General features: G+C 40.5%; 1 protein-coding gene across 1 annotated transcript; it reads left to right on the top strand.

Moving 5' to 3' along the window:
• The first annotated feature begins 5,117 nt into the window (after positions 1 to 5,117).
• LOC118091836 (1-aminocyclopropane-1-carboxylate synthase-like protein 1) lies at positions 5,118 to 21,692 on the top strand. Its single transcript, XM_035129312.2, has 14 exons — positions 5,118 to 5,415; positions 7,542 to 7,601; positions 8,076 to 8,146; positions 8,735 to 8,804; positions 10,794 to 10,860; positions 11,442 to 11,539; positions 12,151 to 12,228; positions 13,391 to 13,491; positions 15,357 to 15,443; positions 16,607 to 16,652; positions 17,590 to 17,731; positions 18,403 to 18,545; positions 20,119 to 20,272; positions 20,651 to 21,692. The coding sequence occupies exons 1-14, from the start codon at positions 5,278 to 5,280 to the stop codon at positions 20,824 to 20,826; spliced, it is 1,431 nt and encodes a 476-aa protein (XP_034985203.2). The 5' UTR covers positions 5,118 to 5,277; the 3' UTR covers positions 20,827 to 21,692.
• Positions 21,693 to 21,857: the final 165 nt, after the last annotated feature.

The raw sequence follows: 21,857 nt of genomic DNA on the forward strand, positions 1-21,857 counted from the left end.
TTTTAGCAATAAGCAGTTGTCAAACTATTCTGAATAGTAGTAGCATCAGGACCTCCCTTTGATGTAACTCAAACTGTTATATGAACCAGTATATATACCGTAACCATGTCTGGCAGGATCAGCAAGTGTTTAATTTACATAATGCTATATAACTGCTTATAAAATGTAGTAACCTGCTATGGTCTTAAATCTATCAAATTACAGTAACTTAGTTTTCTCTTCTTGTAGATGAAAACTGAGCATTCTGCAATGACCTCTGACTACAGGATCTTAACCTGGCTTGTTAAGATCAATTATAGCTGCCTTTGTTTGGCAAGGGGTAAGATGGGCTGTCCTGTGGTGGTTGGGGCAGTGGGCAGGATCCATCCCAGGGGTAGTCAGGGATGAGCTCTGTGTTCCCCACTTGGACATACACTTAAGGGATGTTGGGATGTTGCTTCAAGACCCAGTGCACCTTAGGGACTTGCATGCCTGTAACACACCCAGATGGCAGGACGGATCTTGCCTTCCCCCCCATCCCTTAAATTTTTTCCAGAGGGCAAGTTAGGTGAATGGATCAGCCAGCAGTGTAATGTTTTCGGGGGGAAACTAGACACATACTGCAGTCTCAGCTACATCAAATTATAGTACCTTAGTCACAATTGGCTGTAGCATGAGATGTTCCCATGAGAAGAAATATACCCTAGTCACATTTTATTCAGTCAATAATAAATCTGAAGAACAGTTGATGATGCAGTTTTGTCATTTTATTTTACACAACTGTCATTGACCAATTCCTAAATACTAGCTGAAGTATATTTCATTAGAAATATGTTACTTAGGAGGATTCAGGTTTGAAGGCTCTGGGTGCCATTCAAACAATTTTTACTCAAAGTAGACCTATTAAAATTAATGGACCTAACTTAAACACATTCATTACTTTAAATAGATCTACTCTGAATAAACCTTAGTTTATTGTCACCCACTATATGTTATGTTTAGTTATTCTCTGATTATGGGAACAACAATACTATAATAAAGCAAACAACAACAATAATATGTATTGTTGTTGTTATTTATTAAATTTCTATACCACCCTTCATCCTAGGATCACAGGGCTGTTTACAATATAAAATTACACAGCACGATTTTTTTGACTGCTTTTATCAAAATGCCAATAAGGAGGTACTTTATGTTGATATTTTGCTTTTAAAGGAAAATGTGACTGCATGCTTCTTCATTCAGAGAAACTTCCATGCAGTATTAGCATGCAAGTAACTAAAGTAACGGAAGCTGTTTTCTGCTTTGATTATATTGTTATCAGATCAAGTTCCTAATCCAAACTGAAGACAGAAGCAAACAAATCTAGAAAGCTGCTCAATGAATGTTTGAAGAAAAAGTGATTTGACACCTTTTTGTGTTAACAAGTGTTTATCTATATATATAAAAATGTAAAAAATCGTGAACCCCCCCCCCATCCCTTTTACAATTCCCTACCTTCCCCTTGCCACTTCCTGGGTTTTTTATGGAACTGAACAACTCGGGTGCTTCAGAACGCGCCTTCTGTTGCCAGGCCCTTACAGGGCCCGGGCCAGGTAGATAATATGGCCCTGTTTTTAACCCTTTTGTTATTTTTTTCATTTTAATGATTGTGAATATGCTGACCGAGGCCCCCTTTAGATTCGGAGGCCCATGCCAAGTGGCCCATATGACCCCCCTCCTTCTGTCTGGGCCTGTCTGTTGCTACGGGGCTTCACTATTTGACCCCCCCCCCCGGTTGGGATTCTTTAAGTAGTTCTCTGGGTCCCAGGGCGCATCATCACCCCCAATAGAAATGTTCACGATGCATGCGCAGGGGCCAATGTATGGAGATACAAGGGGGAGGGGACAACAGAGGGCTCAGACAAAAGTAAATACTGGGAAATGGAACCCAGAAACTGACAGCTCCTTCTCCAAGGCTGGGGGCCAATGTAGGAAGATACCGGGGGTAGGGGCCAACACTCCCCAGGGAAAACAGAGGGTTCAGACAAAAGTGCATGCTGGGAAATAGAACCCAGAACCTAACAGTTCCTTTTTGAAGGGTGGGGGCCAAGGTATGGAGATACAGGGGGGAGGGGCCAACAACAATAGAGGGAAGGGTATCCTACTGGAACACAGGGATGAGCCGGGGTGGAGGGAGGAGGGGCAGGATACGTCATAGATTGGGACAGGGTGGGGTGGGGGATCACAGGAAAGAACCACAGCAACGCGTGGCCGGGTCAGCTAGTGTACTGATAAGAATATGGTATCTTTTCTTTTCACAGGGTAGATTCTTTCCCAACTGACTTTTCCTAGCATAATCTTTCCTAGGCTATTATGCAAGCATTATATGGTATTAGCTTGCTATTAGATAACAGTCTGTGCGTAGGATGGATATCTGTTTACACATAGCAGTTATCCTTGACTGACCTCGCAAAACAAATCAGCGGCTTCCTCCAGCTGAAATAGATCTTAAGATTCCTTGAAAGAGAGTGAACACGGGTAGACACAGTCACACTGAGGGATAGATAAGCTGCCCATAAATTATGTCTGGGAAAATTTCAGTCACAGTTTTTTTTTCATTTACTGTAAAGTAATTATGTAACCAGAATATTGTGCTGGTTTTTGTTTACAGGCTATTCATTTTAACTTTGTGTACTTCTTCCATAAATAAATGTTCTCTATTTGATGTGTAGTAGTATGAAAAACACAAGAACAATCAGAATTGGTATAATTTCACAGTTTTAGATGCATGCATACAGTTATCTGAAAAGTAACCATTTTATTTTCTGTTAATCCAATTTTCTCAAGGTAGCAACAACCATCTTACATAGTTGCCCAGGAGTAAGTCCCAGTGGATCTTACTTCTGAGTAAGCACAGCAATTTTATGCACGTCAGTTATGAATATGATTTGAGAAGAGGAATTAGCAGTTGCAGCATTGTTGTCTGGGCCTAGCTTCTATTGTATAGTATTGTCTATTTCAATTTGCTTAACATAAAAGAAAAATGGCTCTGACCTGCCAACAGTTGTCTGTAAAACTCTTTCTGAGAAAGTGAAACAAGGCTCTTAGGCATGCATTCCTATGCCTGTTTAGTGTCCTATTTTTTAATAGGCACATCTCTCAAATGGGGAACCACCATGAAAAAGGAAAATATCAAGTGGGTACTCCCCACTAGTATACCACCAAGGCCTTACCTGCCACTTGTAGGATCTGAGATGGATTTATTTATTAAGTTTATATCCTGTCCCTCCACCTGGTTGATAATGGATTAGGCGGTTTGGTCCCAAGCCACCACCTAACTTCTTCCTCCAGTCTACCTAGTTGTAAAACACGTGTTCTAAGTTCCCTAGCATCTTGAGTGAAAATAAAATTCATCATTACCAATCCAAGGCAGTAGGCCAGGATCTTGAGATGTTCATTCTGCTGAGTGAAGCATGTAAAGAAAAGCCAGAGTGCTATACTTAGCCAGGAAGGTCACTGGTTGACCTTGGGCCAGTCACTGCCTCTCAGACTAACCTATCTCACAGGGTTATTGTGGAAATTAAATGAGAAGGAGGAGAACCACGTATGCCATCTTGAGTCCCCTGGAGAAAAAGGTGGTACTGTATATAAATGCAATTAATATTAACAACAAAGCAGGCAGCAGGAAAGAAACACACACACCGAAGTAGCCAACCCCAAAAATATTATTCTCTACACACCTTTTATATTGATCAGGAACTGAAGGCAGGTGGGATGGACTTTTGCATTAACTTAATTACTCATACTGGCAGACATACATAAAACATGGACTATGAATTACACTATTCCCATTCTCAGTTGTTGGCATTCGTTTTGTCTTGAGGGACAATGGAGGGTGCCTCCGGGGGTGAAGTCAAACCACTGCATTAGCAGCACTGAAGTGACCTCCCTGGAGTGCAAGCCTAGGCAGTGTGTATGGAGGCCCTAGGCTGCCCAGATGACAAGAACCCACTCTCAGCCTCGCTGGTGTGGTCCAAAGGAAAGCAGAACAATATGTTGGGCACCGCCTTAGGAACTCCACTCCGGATTTCTGTAGGATTTACACCTTAGCCCTTTTTTCTCCCCAAAATATCCCACAAAGTGGAGGTTTAGGTTCAGAGATTTCCTTGTCCTCGGTGGGCTACCTTCCCAGGTTGGCGAGCCCCATCTGCCCCTCACTTCCATCCACAGCACGTGCAGAAACCGCCTTCTATTAGTCCTGTCTGCTCAATCAGCCAGAGCCTGTCTTTGCATGCAGGGGAAGTCCCTAACTCTCACTGTGGTTTAAAGACTCATCAGCTGCCCTCTCCTGGTTTAGCCAGCCAGTTTACTGTTCTTGGGATGTGGCTGCTGTCACATGCTGACATCTTCTAGGAGCCACAGGTGGGAGCTGAGTGCAGGGTACTACCCCTCCCCTAAAACCACCTCGGCAGATTATGGTAACTGGATTGCTTTATTTCAGGGGGCTGGGCTAAAAATACATCCCCACTCCTTGTCTAGGTGATATTGCCTGAAGAGGGCAATATCTCCAAAAGAGAAATAAGACATCCCCATCTAATTAGCCCTCTGAGGGAAGAACTGCAGCTCTGGATCAGCTGAGCTTCTGGATCCCATGGAGAGATGGAGGTGAGTCACAGGAGGGGCAAATTATCGTTCTAGGGAAAGAAAGAAAAAACACAGTACAGTATAATGACAGGAGTTCAGAAATGAAAAACGTTGGCAGCATTAAGATAAATCCATCGGTGCAAATAAGTTTTGATGGATGTGATAATGGAATACTGAATGGTTCTAGTTTATTTAAAATATGCAGGGATTTATGATATGCAAAATGAACCATGGAAAGAGAAGAATGGAAATCATTGATATTTTAAGGACGTTTAAATGAGCATTCTAAATTGTAAAACGGAAAATGTAATAAAAATGATAAAAAAATGAGTTCATAAATGAGTAGGGCAAGTTGGGGTGAGCTCCTTGTTTTTTGGGGGGCACTTGTGTGTGTCCCGCCCTTCTGTGGCTCCGCCTGTGACTGACCAATCGATGAATTGGTGATCTGCATGGGCACATCCCTATATTACCGGCTCCCCAAAAGCGCATCCTTCAATTCAGCTCGCACCGGCTGAGGAGGATACACGTCGCCGCCGCCGCCGCCGCTGCCGCCGCCCTTTCCCGGCATTCGCTGCTCCTCCCTTCGCGTCTCGCTGCCTCCTTTCCTTCCGCTCCCTCAGCGCGAGGCGGCCGCGGGCGGACTCTGCAGCTTTCTCCACGCGCGGCGGCGCCATGGCGGACGGCGAAGCGGCGCCTGATACGCGGCTTTCCGCTCGGGGAGCCGGCATTGCCGGCAGCGCAGAGGGGCTGCTGCAGAAGGGCTTCGACATGTACGTGCGGGATCCCTTCGACGCCGCTCACAACCCTCAGGTAGGTGTGTGTGTGTGTGTGTGTGTGTGTGTGTGAGAGAGAGAGAGAGAGAGAGAGAGAGAGACACGTTGGTTTTTGCAAAGTGTGTGTGTAGAAGAAGCCGCTGGTGGGGCAGGACGTGGGGGGGGGGCGGACTTCTCTGCTAGTGTATTGAGGAAATAGGGCGCAGGATATAAAACATGGAGCCATGGGTGGGTTAAGTCAAGTGCCTGTAACAAGAGTGTGAGAACCGAGGCTTTTGTGGGTGGGTGGGTTTTTTAAATGGAAAGCTATTGTGGTAGGGCGACCTTTTCCAGCCCAACGCCAGCATTCACCGGAAATTGCCTTATATAGAGAGAGGCCGTTGAGTCTGTCAAGCTCAGTATTGTCATTCAGCACTGGCAGACAGCAGCTCCCTGGAGTTTGGGGTAGGAGTCTCTCCCAGCCCTACCCGGAGATGCTGGGGATTGAACCTGGCACCTTCCGCATGCAAAGCCCGTTATCTACCACTTATTATGGGAAATGCTGGTGGTGAATGAGGTCGGAGGCATAAGTGGGTGGGGCAACTGATGTAAATTTGAGCTTTAAACAGTAAATAACAACAACAATAGTAATAATAATTAATTTCCATGCACACTCATACACATTTCTTACACTAATGCAAGCAGCAGGCATTATCAGAGTTGAAGGAGATATTCTAGCCAGGCAAAAGGAATGAAGGAGGGTTTGAAGCAGAACTGCTGAGGGGTGTATGACTGGGGAGAGAGTGTGGAGGACCAGAAAGAGAAGCTTGGCTGGACTCATAAAAGCCAACTCTGAGAGGCCAAAGTCTCTTGCCGCTCCCCATAAAATATTTTTTTGGGGGGCAAAGTTGATGGGCATTGTCATTCAAATAAATGGTGTGTGCGTACGCTGGCCAGGGCTTACCTCCCCACCCCCAATATTATATTCAAGTTTGCATTTGGCACTCCTTTGGTAGGGGATAGTGGGAATACGAGGTGAAGTAGAAAGGAGATGGAGATGAGAAGTTCGGGGTCTGAGGAATGAAATGGGGTGGAGAAGAAGTGAAGAGATTGGGCTGTGACGGGGCAATGGTGAAGAAATGGCTTGGTTTATTTTATTAAACTTCTCTGTCACTTCACACAGCCAAAAGGGAGTCCCAAATCTAAGACTAAAAATACACTAAAAGTGTTAATCCAAAAAGTCAGCTAAGAATGTGAAATCTCCACCCCCATCCAACACAAGAATGAATACTGAAAGCTGAGCACCAACGGTTGTGCTGTGGAGGGGGGAGGGCATGGAAGAAAAGTTAAGGAGAGCAGAAACGCTTGGAAATGATGTGTGAGAGGATTGCAGAAAAAAAACAAGGTGTTGAGAAAGAGGTGTGGCAATAAAACTGTATTGAAGAAGGTGTGGAAATGAGGCAATCTTAAAGACCGCAGATACGAAGCTTCCGAACTGTAAGTCATAGTTTTGCAACAGCCTTCCGGAGCAAAGGATGCAGCTCATTGCATATGATGTAGCAGAGGGGATATTTTGGAGGAGAGGGGAGAAGTTGTGGCAGCAGAAATTGTACTGCTGCTTTTCAGTCTAGGATCCACTGGCAAAGTGCCAGCTGGGTCCAAGCCAAAGTAGTTCAATCTGGTTTGCTCCAGCATGGGGCAGTTACATTATCCCCTGACCTGAAATCTCCTTGCTAGAAATACATTGTTGGTGCTGCTGCTTCCAATTTCTGCAGTCTGTAGAACAGCTGAGTGTGAACATAGTTGTTGTCTGTGCTCTTATGTAAGAGAGTCTTGCCCTTTCCAGAGACCTATTATTTAAAACAAAGTGGTTGTACAGATTTTAAAATGTGGAGTTAAATATATTTGAAAATAATACCTGTTAACTTAATCTATGTCTAGAAGACTTCAGTCCTTAAGAAGCAGAAATGCTGGTTAAGTTGGGGACATAGGAAGGTGCCTTAAAGAGAGTATGAAGTTGTTGCTCCTTTGTTTATATATATAGTAGTGGAAAAAATATATAATGGTGGCAGTTTATTTTCATACTGTCCTTTAGACATTAGGTTTAGTTTTCTGACAAAGAGGGTTCATGCAAAAAGTATTGTTAGTGGTGGTAGCTATCTAAAATGTCATTTCTATTTTCAGGGCATTTTGAATTTTGGAACAAGTGAGAACAAACTTTGCTTTGATTTAATACAGGAAAGGGTAAGTTTGGTTTCCAACATGAATTGTGCAACTTAGTTTTGAAATTGTGATTAGAAGGTAGTACTAATTAGTGGCCATGATCATTTCTTATGAATAATCAAGCACTGTGTTTAACAACATTACCTATGTAGTGTGCAAGCAAAACAAGCCTAAACCCTGGACTGGGACAGCAGGTCAGAGTGGCAAATCGGCCCCTGCATCTTAAACCTTGTTGACTTACTTCAACCAGGACAGAAAGTGAGGAGGGATTGTGATATATTTTGCAGTTCTGTTTCCAGGCTAGTGCAGCTGAGGAGCCAAAATCAGGCCCAGCTCTGAGAAATGGATTGGTTTTTATCTAAGATCAGCTAAGACAGCTTAATTTGAATAATTTTGTTAACCTGTGGGAAATATAAATAGCAATGTGTGAATCTATTGAGAACTAACAACCTTTCATATAATTAAAAACTTTAATTGTCTCTTAAAAAATGACAGCTCGTAAAACCTGACATGGCTTATCTGGAACCTCACTTACTTCAGTATTCGGATACACAAGGCATTAAAAGGTAACAAAAATTGCTTAGCATTTCAATGTAATTTTTTAATAAAAGCTACCTGTTTTTCTAGTTCCAGTTAAACATTTCAAAAACTAATATTGACATTGGACAGGAGATTTAAGCTATTCTGTAGAGGGCCTCTTAAAATAAATGGTTGTGGCTTACAGACGTATTTTCTTTGGATGCAGTAGTGCTAGTGCTTGGAGACTACTTATAACATTGCATTAAATGCCTAGTTGTAATTTGAACACATTTAATAGAAGTAGGTTCAATTGTATGCAAATGAATGTTCTTTTGTACAATTGTTTGGTATTGCTGCCTTCAATTTACAGTGTTGTTTAATAGTTCTAGAAGTCAGATTTCTGGACTCAGTCCAAAATCAAGTTTCAGAAATGGGGCATTTTTAAAAATGTGATCCTCTACATATGTTTACTTTTAAAATAAGTTCTATGCAATCCTGCTTCTAAATAAATCAGAAGCAAACTTTCAATTGAATTTAATAAAAAGACTAATTCAAAGTTAAAGTTGTGCCAGAACTAACATTATATATGAATATGTTGATGCAAATTTTCTGACTGTGTTAATTTTAAACTTTAGTTTTAGAGAAGAAATTGCAAAGTTTCTTACTGAATATGGAAAAGCTCCGACACCACTAGATCCAGATCATGTAAGGAACCATGTTGCTTTCCTTTTCTTTAATTTTGTGACACATTTTTTTCTTTACTTTTTTGATACATTCAGATACAAAGGCAAATAGTTTGAAAATATTGGGCGATATCTAATATCCAGCAAATGAACCAAATTCTTACTTCCCCTACCACTTACATTTGACTACCCACCTGTCAATCACCTGACATCACACTCCCCTCAGATGATGATAGTCAGGACTTCAAAACACCACACATAGAGGCTCATTGCACAGCTTTCAGCAAGAAGCTAGAATAAGGACATTGTTCCTGTAGCTTTCCCAAGCGACTGAAGGCTTTTATCCCAGGGCCTGCTAAGTCCCACCCTAGGCACTGCTGTTGATCTCTCAGCTATTGAACTCTCAGTAGTGTTGGGTCTACTCATGAGGAAGCAGCTCCTCACAAGTAACTTATCATTCTCAAGGAGGCATTGGCTTTCAGGTGGACTGCTTGGTCCTGCCCTTTCATGTGTCAATGCTCTCTGAGGGTTGGAGGTGATTCAGCTTCTGCATCTCAACTCAGACCCACTATAGGAGATGGCAGCTGCTGGAATGTTGCATTGCCTGATAGTCCTGCTTCAGCCTTGGAGCTGTCTGACCCCACCTGAATGTCTGTGCGATACCCTCCAGGGAGTACCAGGTACTCCTCTGGTAAAAGCCAGCCCCCCTTGTCAATGCCAGGAGCGCATTTTAAGGGTTCCATTTTTGATTGGCTGCTGCACAGCTGATATCACATGGTAACAGGTGTGGTGCAGGTGAGCATGATTTGGGGAAAATGGCCTTATTGGCCAAATTGGGACCCATGCCAGGCCTAATAAGGCCAATGCACTAGAGCAGGCATCCCCAAATTTCGGCCCTCCAGATGTTTTGGACTACAATTCCCATCATCCCTGACCACTGGTCCTGTTAGCTAGGGATCATGGGAGTTGTAGGCCAAAACATCTGGAGGGCCGCAGTTTGGGGATGCCTGGGCTAGAGGTTCCCCACCTTTGAACTAAGTCATACAGCTGGTCTTTGACCATAATAAATTATTATTATTATTATTATTATTATTATTATTATTATTATTATTAACTAAGTCATACTCAGAATAGACCCACTGAAATCAATGGTACCTCTACTTACGAATGACTCTACTTACAAATTTTTCTACTTACGAACCGAAAAAAATGGCGGCGCGTTTACGAAATTTTCGACATCCGAACGACCTCGCTGCCCTGCGCTCGCCACCGGATTGAGCCCTCGCCGCCATCGCTGCGAGGCTGGCCTTCTGCCAGCGGTGGCGAGCGCAGGGCAGCGAGGGAGGTGAGGCTCTGGAACGAATTAATCCGTCCCCAATGCATTCGTATGGGAAACCGTGTTTCGACTTACAAATATTTCTACATACGAATGTGCATCCGGAACGGATTAAATTCGTAAGTAGAGGTTCCACTGTAATTTCCTTCTTACAGTTCTAAACTTACAGTTCTAAAAAGTGGCAGATTGCTAAATTTAGTACTTGGATTATCTCTATAAAACGAGGTCAGACATAGCACTCTTCTCAGACATTGACTCTGGAAACAACATATCCTACTCACTCCAGTGCCATCTTAGATGGTCATTGCCTGGGACATACACCTAGGCAACCACTTGGAAATCAGAGCTACTAAATGGTACATAATTAATGGATATTCTCTTGGACTGTGTTTATATCATATATAGACCATTGAACCCATAATTTCAATTACATTATAGCTCAACAAAACACTTCAATGACTGATTGGATACCAGCCAATAGAATTCCCATATACAGGAGGAATTAAGGGTTGATTGTTTTGAAGTTACAGTGGTTCAGGTTTTTAATTTGGTTTGAGTTGTTGACACTGGGATATGATATCCTTGCCTTAGACTTGTCTTTCATTTCTTAAAATAAATTTACCTGCTTTTGCAGTTTTGTTAATTGTATCTTGTTATTTTGTCTTCTGTTTATAGTTTATAGTTTTGAATGGCTGCTGTGCCGTCTTTGCTACACTTTCAACTGTGCTATGTGATCCTGGAGGTAAGAGGGCATGAATATGTATCACATATTGTGGCAGTTGTATATCACTCTGGTAATTAGTGCCTGAACATCTTGAAGAAGGTATAAAATCTTGTTCACTCTGCTGATAACTGCTAAATCATGTAGAAAATGAACTGCTTCATTGCTTTATTTTATGTGCCCTTTGAGTAAGCTAAGAATAGTTTAAATTATGTGAAGTACATGCTAGCAGAATGAAACTGTTGGTCTGCACACACCCCTTTCTAAGTAGCCATATATATTATAGTAGAGTTTTAACAATTGGTTAATGACAATAAAATTATATGTGGAATGGGATAAAACCTCCACTATGAAATCTGTGTCACTTTTTAGTATGCTAGTAAGAATATTCATTTAGGAATAGCACAGACCTGAAAGTGGTTCACATAATGTTTTTTTTTCCTATTCTGGCAGCACAATGATTATGTACGACGATTTTGAAAGTAGTAGTCTAAAGATGTGTGTAAGATAAAGGCAAAATAATATATCACTATTTCTTAACAAACTAGTAAAACACTTTGTTTAAAAAGAAAGTAAACCTCCATTATTTATTCTTTTTATAGATGGGTATCTCATTCCTACTCCGTATTATGGTGGAATAAACTCCAAAATGTGGCTGTATGGTGGAATGCAACCTATCCATGTGCCCTTGTTCAGTGAGGTAAATGTTTACTAAATATTCCCTTTCTTATGAATACTGATATGTTGTCTGTGAATGAACAAAATTGTATAAAGCCCAAGCAACAAAACAACTACTGACAATGGAAACCAAACTCTAGACATGTCCCTTCTTATATGATTGTGCTATATGTTTTGGCAAACAAGTTTACTATGGATGTTATACACAAGTGTGTGTATAGCAGAGGTGGCAACAAACTGTCCTACAGAAGTCTTGACTGTTTTCCTCAGTCTTTTTAGAATGTGTGTGTGTGTCTATCTCTTCATTAATCATCATTTTCAGAGCGTAACAGTTTCCTGGGATGACATAACGTCCCCACTGCCCTTGATCCAAGCATCCTCAAAGAACCGTAGAGTTTATAGAACTTCCTTTTACCTCCACCAGAACAAGTTGAAAAGGGAGTATCTACATTGATTTCATCCCAACAGACAGGAAAAAGAAAGCCACATCCACCACAACTTGCTTGTGCATTTTGCTGTTTCCTCCCTCAAATTAAATCACTCTTAAGTAATGAAAATAAATAGGTGTTCTGAGGAGATTGCATTGTTTTACTGAATTTCTGTCTTCGAACACCTTTTAAAATGTTTATGCAGGTGACTAATGAAGAAAGTCGACCATTTCAGTTAACCGTTGAAAAATTAGAAACTGCACATCAGAGAGCCGTAGAAAAGGTAGGAATATTTTGAACTGAACTCCAACTTTTGTGCTTTTGGTTAAATACCTCATCAACTTTGCAGTGAAATATATCCTATTAGAAATGTAAATTGATAAATCTGCTGTATATTTGTCATGTGCATAACTTGGCCAAAAGCAGGTTGTTGTCATTCAAATGCATCATTTTGAAGAATGAAGCTAGAATCCTAAATTATATATTTCCTGTTCTTATGTGAGCTCATTAAAATATTTGGAAGCAATAAATGGAGCAATTCATATTAAACTTAATACTTACTTTTTACAAACTGTTTTAGTAAAAGTAGTTCATCTTTTTTGCAGTTGTTTGTTGTTGCTTTTCTTAAGTAGCTTGAAGCTACTAAGTGACAGAATCTTTTCCACAGGAGAAAATGTACTGAAAATAGTCGATGGGATTCAACTGTCATGCTTGGAGTAGACCCATTAAAATCTCCAAGACTTTAGTTAGTCATGACTAATGTAAGTACTACTGATTTCAGTAGGTCTGCTCTAAGCATGACAGTCTAGACCAGGCACCCCCAAACTCAGTCCTCCAGATGTTTTGGGGCTACAACTCCCACCATCCCTAGCTAACAAGACCAGTGGCCAGGGATGATGGGAGTTGTAGTCCCAAAACATCTGGAGGGCAGAGTTTGGGGGTGCCTGGTCTAGACCTAACCGTGTATGTTTTAGTTACTCTGAAATTACAGAATTTACAGAATAATTTGGTCATAAGAAATGTTATTTCCTTCCCGAATATATTTCCTTTTCAACATATTTTGGTAACATTAGTTTAAAAAGAATCCTAGTTTTACAGTCTTTCTATACACTGGTGTTAGATATACATCTCTTCAAGAAAACAACCATTTAATATATTATATCAAATCTATAGTTTTGTAAATTAAGTCCTTTGAATTATAGCAGATGAAATTTAAATTAATAACTAAATACCAAAATGCCATGCTGTGATGAAAATGAAATGTGATGCCATGAAAATGTGATACTGGAATATGTTTTAGGGTTATAAAGGAATATGTATGCTCATATTCAGCCACGAAACTTCAATACTTCGCACTTTATGAAAGGATACCAATTTTGCAGACTCGTTACTCCTTTGTTTGATGTCATGGTAGGGTCCCCGACTATCAGTTTTTCTTTTTTCAGGGCATCAGAGTCAGAGCATTAATCCTGATCAACCCTCACAATCCATTAGGGGACATTTACCCAGCACAGTTACTGAAAGAATGTCTAGACTTTGCACACAGGTTTGAGTCCTAGCACTATTTGTTTGGGCTTTTAATTTTCTATGATGCAGTATGTTAGTTTTGAAAGTTATTTTGGTAATTTCCTTATTTCATTTGGCATATGGCCATAAGAATGTATGTTCAGAAAATTCATTTATAGTAATAGTCATGTATGGTTATTAGTAGTGTTGAGAAACATTAGTATTCTTAAATTGGCAAACTTAGTTTCTGAATGTATAATTATGGTGGAGATGGCTTTACGTGCCGCTAAAAATTTCTTCTAATGCTTACTCTGAAATCCCATGTACACTTACAGTACTTGGACATAAGTCTCACTATGTTCAGTGACACTTCCTCCTCCTTAGTTTATCCTTGAAAGGATGCCATCCTCCTTGCTTGTTCCATTTTCTAGCATAACTGCCCTTCCCACCAATCTACATGGAATTGATTAATTTTTAAAAATGTGCCTTATTTCCAGTGAAGGTAACAACTAGCTCAGTCGGTAGAGTATTAGACTATTAATCTTAGGGTCGTGGGCTTGAGCCCCATGTTGGACAAAAGATTCCTGCATAGCAGTGGGTTGGGCTACATGACCCTTGTGGTTCTTTCCAACTCTATGATTCTAACGAAAGTGGTTATTAGATATTTAAAGGTAAAGGGACCCCTGACCATTAGGTCCAGTCATGGACGACTCTGGGGTTGTGGTGCTCATCTTGCTTTATTGGCCGAGGGAGCCGGTGTACAGCTTCCAAGTCATGTGGCCAGCATGACTAAGCCGCTTCTGGCGAAACCAGAGCAGCGCACAGAAATGCTGTTTACATTCCCGCTGGAGCGGTACCTATTTATCTACTTGCACTTGGACATGCTTTCAAACTGCTAGGTTGGCAGGAGCAGGGACCAAACAACGGGAGCTCACCCTGTCGCAGGGATTCAAACCTCCAACCTTCTGATCGGCAAGCCGATTTAACCCACAGCGCCAGCCTCAAAACATAGCACAGTTCTTTTCTCTTCAGCATGACACTGCATGAGACTTGGATGCAGTCTGCATCTGAAGATGAAAACTAAGAATCTGATGCTTTAATTTTTTTAAAAAAAATTAAATAGACTTTCTTTGGTTACTTAGGCTTTTGTGATATTTTAGCCTCTTTCTGTCATTCACATACTGGTACTTCTGAATGCCTGGTAATATTGGGAATAAGAATTAAGTTTGATGTGTTTTCTGGCTTGTGTATGCAGATATAATAAGCTGTGTGGTGTGTGTTTTCTGGCTTTTATATCTTAATTGTGCAATATATTACATGTAGAGACATATGGATACTTGGTTCTTAACTTCTTGCTTTTATATATCTAATAAAATAGTGGATGGGGGAATATACATGCCTTGCTGAGGAGTCATCACTTTTCAGTTTTTGAAAACATTTTGCTTTATATTAAGTAGCAGTTCTTTGGGTGCCTCCTCCACAAGAGGGTTGGAGGGTGGCAACACTGAAACACTTTTCTGTGGTGGCTCCCTCATTGTGGACTGCTCTCCCCAAGGAGGCTCGCCTGGGACCTTCATTACATATCTTTAGGTGCCAGGCAAAAACGTTTCTCTTCAGCCAGGCGTTTGGCTGATTAACATTCTGTGGCCTTTTAAATGTGTCTGTTGGATGAGAGCTATTGGTTGTTTTTGTTTTATTATGTATGTTTTCATTTTGTATTTGTATTTCGTGAACTTCCCTTTGATCTTCGGATGAAGGGCAGTAAACATATTTAATTAATAATAATAACTTGACTGAATATAGAATACACAGCTTTTTAAGGGATTTGTTAAGCAGCAATTGTAGGAATGAATGCATATATATTTTTAAATAACTTTAATGACATGTGTGTCTTTCTTTACATAGACATAAATTACATGTAATAATGGATGAAATTTATATGCTGTCCATATATGGTGATACCACATTCACAAGCATTCTTAGCTTGGAGAGGTGAGTGTACCTTCCTGTTGCTTTTTTAAAATGTCAGCTTTATAGTTGAGTAACCTAGCAAATCTCTTCTGTTTGTTTATATATGCACACATAGTCTACCAGTTTCTGTATGCATAAATTATTCTTTCAAAGTAATTATTGGTGATGTGGTAGCATATGTATGATTTTCAAGGGTTGGTAGACTTTTTTTGTCTTGCCATTCTCTGACAAAATCCTACATGTCAATTGATTTAGGACTAAGCAGATTATTGCTCACATGTTAATTTAATGCTAACTACTATTGTAGCTATTCTGCTTCCTCCGCATGCCAGGGGGCTCCTCATACAGGTCTGTTGTAACTCTGCTCAGTGTGCATGCATGCTGTAACATGTTAGGTCACTTAGTGCAAGCCAAAATTCTTCCATGTCTCACTTGGAAGTATCTAGTGTCAAGTTCCTTTTTGGTTCTTTTACATATGTTGCATGCTTTGAGGAGAGTGGGGTGGAGCTGAGTAGCAACTAGTCATTGGTGAAGTAAGAGAGAGACTGCTTTGCAAGTAATGTGCCCAGCACAGCAGGGTTGCAGCCAGCACAAGGGTAGCAGGAAAGTATAAAATTATGGCGAAATACATATGCACCCTGTTGTCCACATGCTGAAGGAGCAGGACTATTGACTATCCTTCATGTGGCAAGTTATACCTTCCTTAGCGTGTGGATTTGTGGAGATTGCCATCCAATGCCCTCCATAAATGAAACCGCTTCTGATAAACTTTCCTGACATAACTCACAATAATAATTCAACTGAAGTAGTTATTGAACATTTTAAAAATATTTAGAATGTTTTTGGTAACTACTTCGGTATCAAAAACAGGCTGTTATTCTGAATCGCTGACATCTTGGGCTCCTTTGGAGGAAGGGTGGGGTGAAAACATAAATAATAAATAGAACATAATTAGAACTTCCTTGATCCATATTTCTGTATGTACTTCAATGCACATGCACAAAGGGATTTGCATTCATTTCTGTGGAGAGTACAGAACATGTGCTGTCTATGCCGTGGATTTCTATATCTCCAGCATTTTGCTGGGTCAGGGTAAATTGCCATTGTCCTTAGGACTGAAAAGTGTTGATTCCCCATCCCAAATAAACGTAAGACATTAATTATCTTGAAATATTTCTCTTTAGTTTACCAGATCCAGACCGGACACACTTTATGTGGGGATTTAGTAAGGTAGGTTAGAAATATTTGTTATCAATATTTATTCAAAATGTACTTAAATTATTGAAACTGTCAAATTCTTCCATCTACCCAGTGCATTGTTCCAAAGAAATCTTGTATGTGAGAACTTAAAACCTACAGTGTAATAATGGATTATAATGTTTGCCTCTGCCACAGTTGCACAGCAGGTCTAGCCATTAGTGGAAGATGGTATTCTGTTATAAACTCAATATCATTTGCAACTATCCCAAGAACTAGCAGGCAACTAGGTGGCTCACCAGAAGCTGGCCAGTAGAATGTGAACTACCTTCTGCTCTTCAATAGTTTAGGATATGACTTGCAGTGCAGTGCAAACCTTATTGATGTTTATTTAGATGTAAAATTCTACTCCAAAATAAATAGATTGCAGCCTTAGGGTGGCTTCTCATTGTTTAGGCTGCAGAATATCCATTTATAACCTCGCACCATGTGGGAGCTGCAACTGCATGTTGATTTAGTTAACTCTAGCAACCAGTGACAGGTGACAGTCCCTTGCTTGCTACAAAAATAGGGGGATAGAGAGGGCCAAGTAAGGTTGGTTATAAACAACCAGGACCCTGTGTGGATGCAATTGCCACATATTGTTTATAATTTCACTTGTTCTACCACACTGGAAATCTAAAACTAGACTTCAGGGATGGGTTTCAGGCAAAAATTCTAACCTAACGAAATACTTTATGCAAATCAAATCAATTATTCTCCTTTTGTTTCTTAATACGTAAATGGACTTTAAAACATTTTGTATAGAATGTTAAGTTCTTTGAATCTTGAAAAATTAATTTTATTACAGGAATCAGAAATTATTTAGTCCAGTGGATAATGCTATATTTGGATAGAAATGTGCTTTGTGTATGAATTAAAATTTTAGAGAGACTTTTTAATTACAAACTTTCCCCCCTTCCCTTTCAAGGATTTTGGCATGTGTGGCATCAGATGTGGAGTATTATACACCAGAAATCATGAGGTCAGGAAAGCAGTTAATCAGCTGGCTGTTTTCCACGGTTGTCCTGGACCAGTGCAATATGTTCTCAGCCAGTTCCTTCATGACAGAGGTTAGCAAACTTGAAAGTGCACAAACACATGTGGCCCTGAGTCTAAGTAATAAACACCAGTCCTCACACTATATAGTTACTACAGACCAGGAAAATCCAGCTCTGTTTTTTCACTGTGCCTGGCCAGACCATGATCTAGACAGCTTTATTCCTTAGTTTCAAATTAATTATGAACTACATTCATTTTTATGTATTAGATATATAGTTGGTGTAAAGTGGCTGAATTGGTGTTGGGTCCATCTGAGCAACCAGGGAACAAGTTCTGTACAGGACCTGTACATCTTGCTTTTCCTTGCCTGTAGTTACCTTGCCATCATTAACTATTGGGACTGATGGCAGCAAAACAGAATTTCCAGATTAGTTAACTAGTTTAGCTGGTGATGTGAAACACCTCTCTCCTTGAAAACCGCTGCCAGTTACAGTAGACAATGCTGGGTTGGATGAACAAATAGTCTGACCTGGAATAAGAATTTCATAATACTGCAAACAAAAATCCTCTCAATCACATAAGCTACTTTTCACACTTTACATTTGCCATGCAGGATCCCTTTAACAGAGTGCCTGCTGTTCGCAATGTTCCCCACCCCATAATTTATCAAAGTACTACTAAGACTGAATAATACAAAGAGGGGATAAACAGCGCTGTCTGATTTGTGTTTTTATTTTGGCAGAATGGCTGGATACTGTGTTTTTCCCAACCAATAAAAGAAAACTTAAGGAAGCACACAACATTCTTGTGGATGGTCTTGCAGAGATGGGAATACCTGTTTTAAAAAGCTCAGGAGGATTATATGTGTGGGCTGACTTCAGAAAAGTACGTGGAGGACCTGGAAGGGTGGATTAAAGGACATAAATACAGTTGGCTGTATATTGTGGCTGGTCTTGTGAGCTCCTTCCTTCCTGCCGGGTTTTGTATTCAAAATAGGACCTGCCCCTCCCAGCGAGACACTGAGAGGCCATAGGCTTACGAGCAAACCCAGTCAGAAGAATACACCATCACAATGCTATCTGACACTTCTGGTCTGCGACTGTGCCAGTCCCCTGCCCCTTGTACGTGCACAATCTCAAAGTGCACCAGGTTCTCATTATTATATAATAATAATAATAATAATAATTTATTATTTATACCCTGCCCATCTGCACCAATAAAAGAAATTTTATACCCTGCACCAATAAAAGAAAACTTAAGGAAGCACACAACATTCTTGTGGATGGTCTTGTGGATGGTCTTGCAGAGATGGGAATACCTGTTTTAAAAAGCTCAGGAGGATTATATGTGTGGGCTGACTTCAGAAAAGTACGTGGAGGACCTGGAAGGGTGGATTAAAGGACATAAATACAGTTGGCTGTATATTGTGGCTGGTCTTGTGAGCTCCTTCCTTCCTGCCGGGTTTTGTATTCAAAATAGGACCTGCCCCTCCCAGCGAGACACTGAGAGGCCATAGGCTTACGAGCAAACCCAGTCAGAAGAATACACCATCACAATGCTATCTGACACTTCTGGTCTGCGACTGTGCCAGTCCCCTGCCCCTTGTACGTGCACAATCTCAAAGTGCACCAGGTTCTCATTATTATATAATAATAATAATAATAATAATAATAATAATAATAATAATAATTTATTATTTATACCCTGCCCATCTGGCTGGGTTTCCCCAGTCACTCTGGGTGGCTTACAACAGAAAAATGAAATAAAATAATTAAACATTAGAAGCCTCCCTAAACAGGGCTGCCTTCAGATGTCTTCTAAAAATCTGGTAGCTGTTTTTCTCTTTGACATCTGATGGGAGGGCGTTCCACAGGGCAGGCGCCACCACCGAGAAGGCTCTCTGCCTGGTTCCCTGCAACTTGGCTTCTTGCAATGAGGGAACCGTCAGAAGGCCCTCGGTACTGGACCTCTGTGTCCGGGCAGAACGATGGGGGTAGAGACGCTCCTTCAGGTATACTGGACCGAGGCCATTTAGGGCTTTAAAGGTCAGCACCAACACTTTGATAGGATAAGGCCACCCTGCACCCTTAAAAAAGGCTTTAATAAAAAGTACTCTTCATTAATTTTGGACATAGTTAAGATCCTAAACCACCAATGGAAGGAGGGATGGAGGCAGGTGTTGCCCGCAGTACACCTGACCATCATTTAAGTGGTGAAAACCACTGAATTAAATCATAACATGCCAAAATATAAATAAATGGTGCAGCATCTGGTCCTAAATAATATTCCGAGCAATGTAATTGGCTAAGCAAGAAAAATAATAGAGCACCAAGGCTTCAATTGAACTCAAAAGATGCTTTGATAAACCTGATCTTTTGTTTCTTTAGTGGGTGGGGAGGTCAAGTGTTTTGTTTGCTAATGTGGGATTTAGCTAATGTGTATATTTGTTTTCTCTTAGTTCTTAAAGTCACAGACATTTGAAGCTGAAATGGATTTATGGTGGAAAATTCTTGGTGAAAAGCTGCTCATTAGTCCTGGGAAAGCCTTTTGCTGTTATGAACCTGGATGGTTTAGGCTGGTCTTCTCAGATTCTATAGACAGAATCTACCTGTGTAAGTTTCAATTCTATAAAAGGGTTATCTGATCTCTTTCTCCTTTCTCATCCTTCACTCATCTATATGCATTGTCATAGACTTTCAAGCCATCAAGGAATATACTGTATATTCCTGCGTATAAGGCTACTTTTTAACCCAGGAAAATCTTCTCAAAAGTCGGGGGTCGTCTTATACGCCGGGTCATATTTCTTATACGGCGAGTATATCCCAAACTCTATACTTTAACTGGAAAAGTTGGGGGCCGTCTTATACGCCCAGTCGTCTTATACACTGGAGTATACGGGTATACAGCCTTGCAATATGTTCTGTATTGCATACAAGCAGACACTTCCTATCTTATGTCTTTAAAATGTTTATGTTGCTTGCTTTTTGTAGGTATTCAGAGACTTCGCCAAATGCTACATGATAAAACAGATGAACTTGTAGCTTCATCTCCTGAAGAAAAGGAGCATATTGAGTTAGATGATGAAACTTCAGCCAACTACATAAATACATCAGTGGATGATGTCTCAGAAGGATTTTCACACTTGAAGAAAATAGCTGTCTTCTAAGAACCTGAATGCTAAAACAAAGCATGGCATATTTATATTTACTATAACTCTGACTCCACATCATTTTGTTTTGTTTAGTATGGCAGGCATGCATTTACATTTTGCTGTAACCTATGGTTACTAATTTGACTATGGAGATTCTACTTACTTGCAACCTGGCAGACTTTCTCTCCTATTCTCCTCATTGGAATACTTAGTTCTGTTCCTCAGAACACTATGGGCCAAATTAGATGCAACAGGGACTTCTACCTAGCTGTTTTTCCCCCCTAGAGGAATTTCAAGGCTAAAGGTAACCCGTTAGGACAAAAATAGGTGGGAAAGGTGCAAGGGAAGCATCACTGGAGGAGGGAGAGGTTCAGCACCTTCCATTTGTTCCCAGGATACTGTCATATTGACCGTGCTTTTATAAGAGTTTAACTAGGCCACTCTCCTCCTCTATAGAATTCATACTAGGTCATGCCACCATCTTATTTTCAAGTATTTGAATTTCAATCATATTCAGGTCAAGCATGTGACTGGTGCTTTGAACATGGACAATCTGCAGAATAGAGCTGAATCTTGCACATTATCTTGCATATATCTCTTGGTTCATACAGGGCAATGGATAGCTCAGTTGGTTAGAGTGTGGCACTGATAATACCAAGGTTGTATGTTTAGTCACTGTATGGAATAGTTGCATATTCCTGCATTGCAGGGAGTTGGACTTAGATGATCTTCAGGATCCAACTCTACAACTCTCTGATTCTAAACATTGGTCCACTGAGACAAAAGCTATATACTTTGTATATAAATATATTAGAAAATGTTGACTCAGTTGATAATTGGATGTTGATAACTAGTTGCCAACTTGCAGACTGTTTTTATAATGCACAGGAAGTAATCTAAAACACAGAAGCTTGGGCTTTCTCTATGTGTGTTATCACTGGAACTGCTTTCTAAGAAAGTGTATAAATCTTGTTTTCATTCTGTTGCTTAAAAGGGTTTATTTGTACATTTTGCTGTTGCATATCAGTTTTGCACTCTTAACATAA

This window comes from Zootoca vivipara, chromosome 12, assembly GCF_963506605.1.
Source record: "Zootoca vivipara chromosome 12, rZooViv1.1, whole genome shotgun sequence".
Lineage (NCBI taxonomy): Eukaryota > Metazoa > Chordata > Lepidosauria > Squamata > Lacertidae > Zootoca > Zootoca vivipara.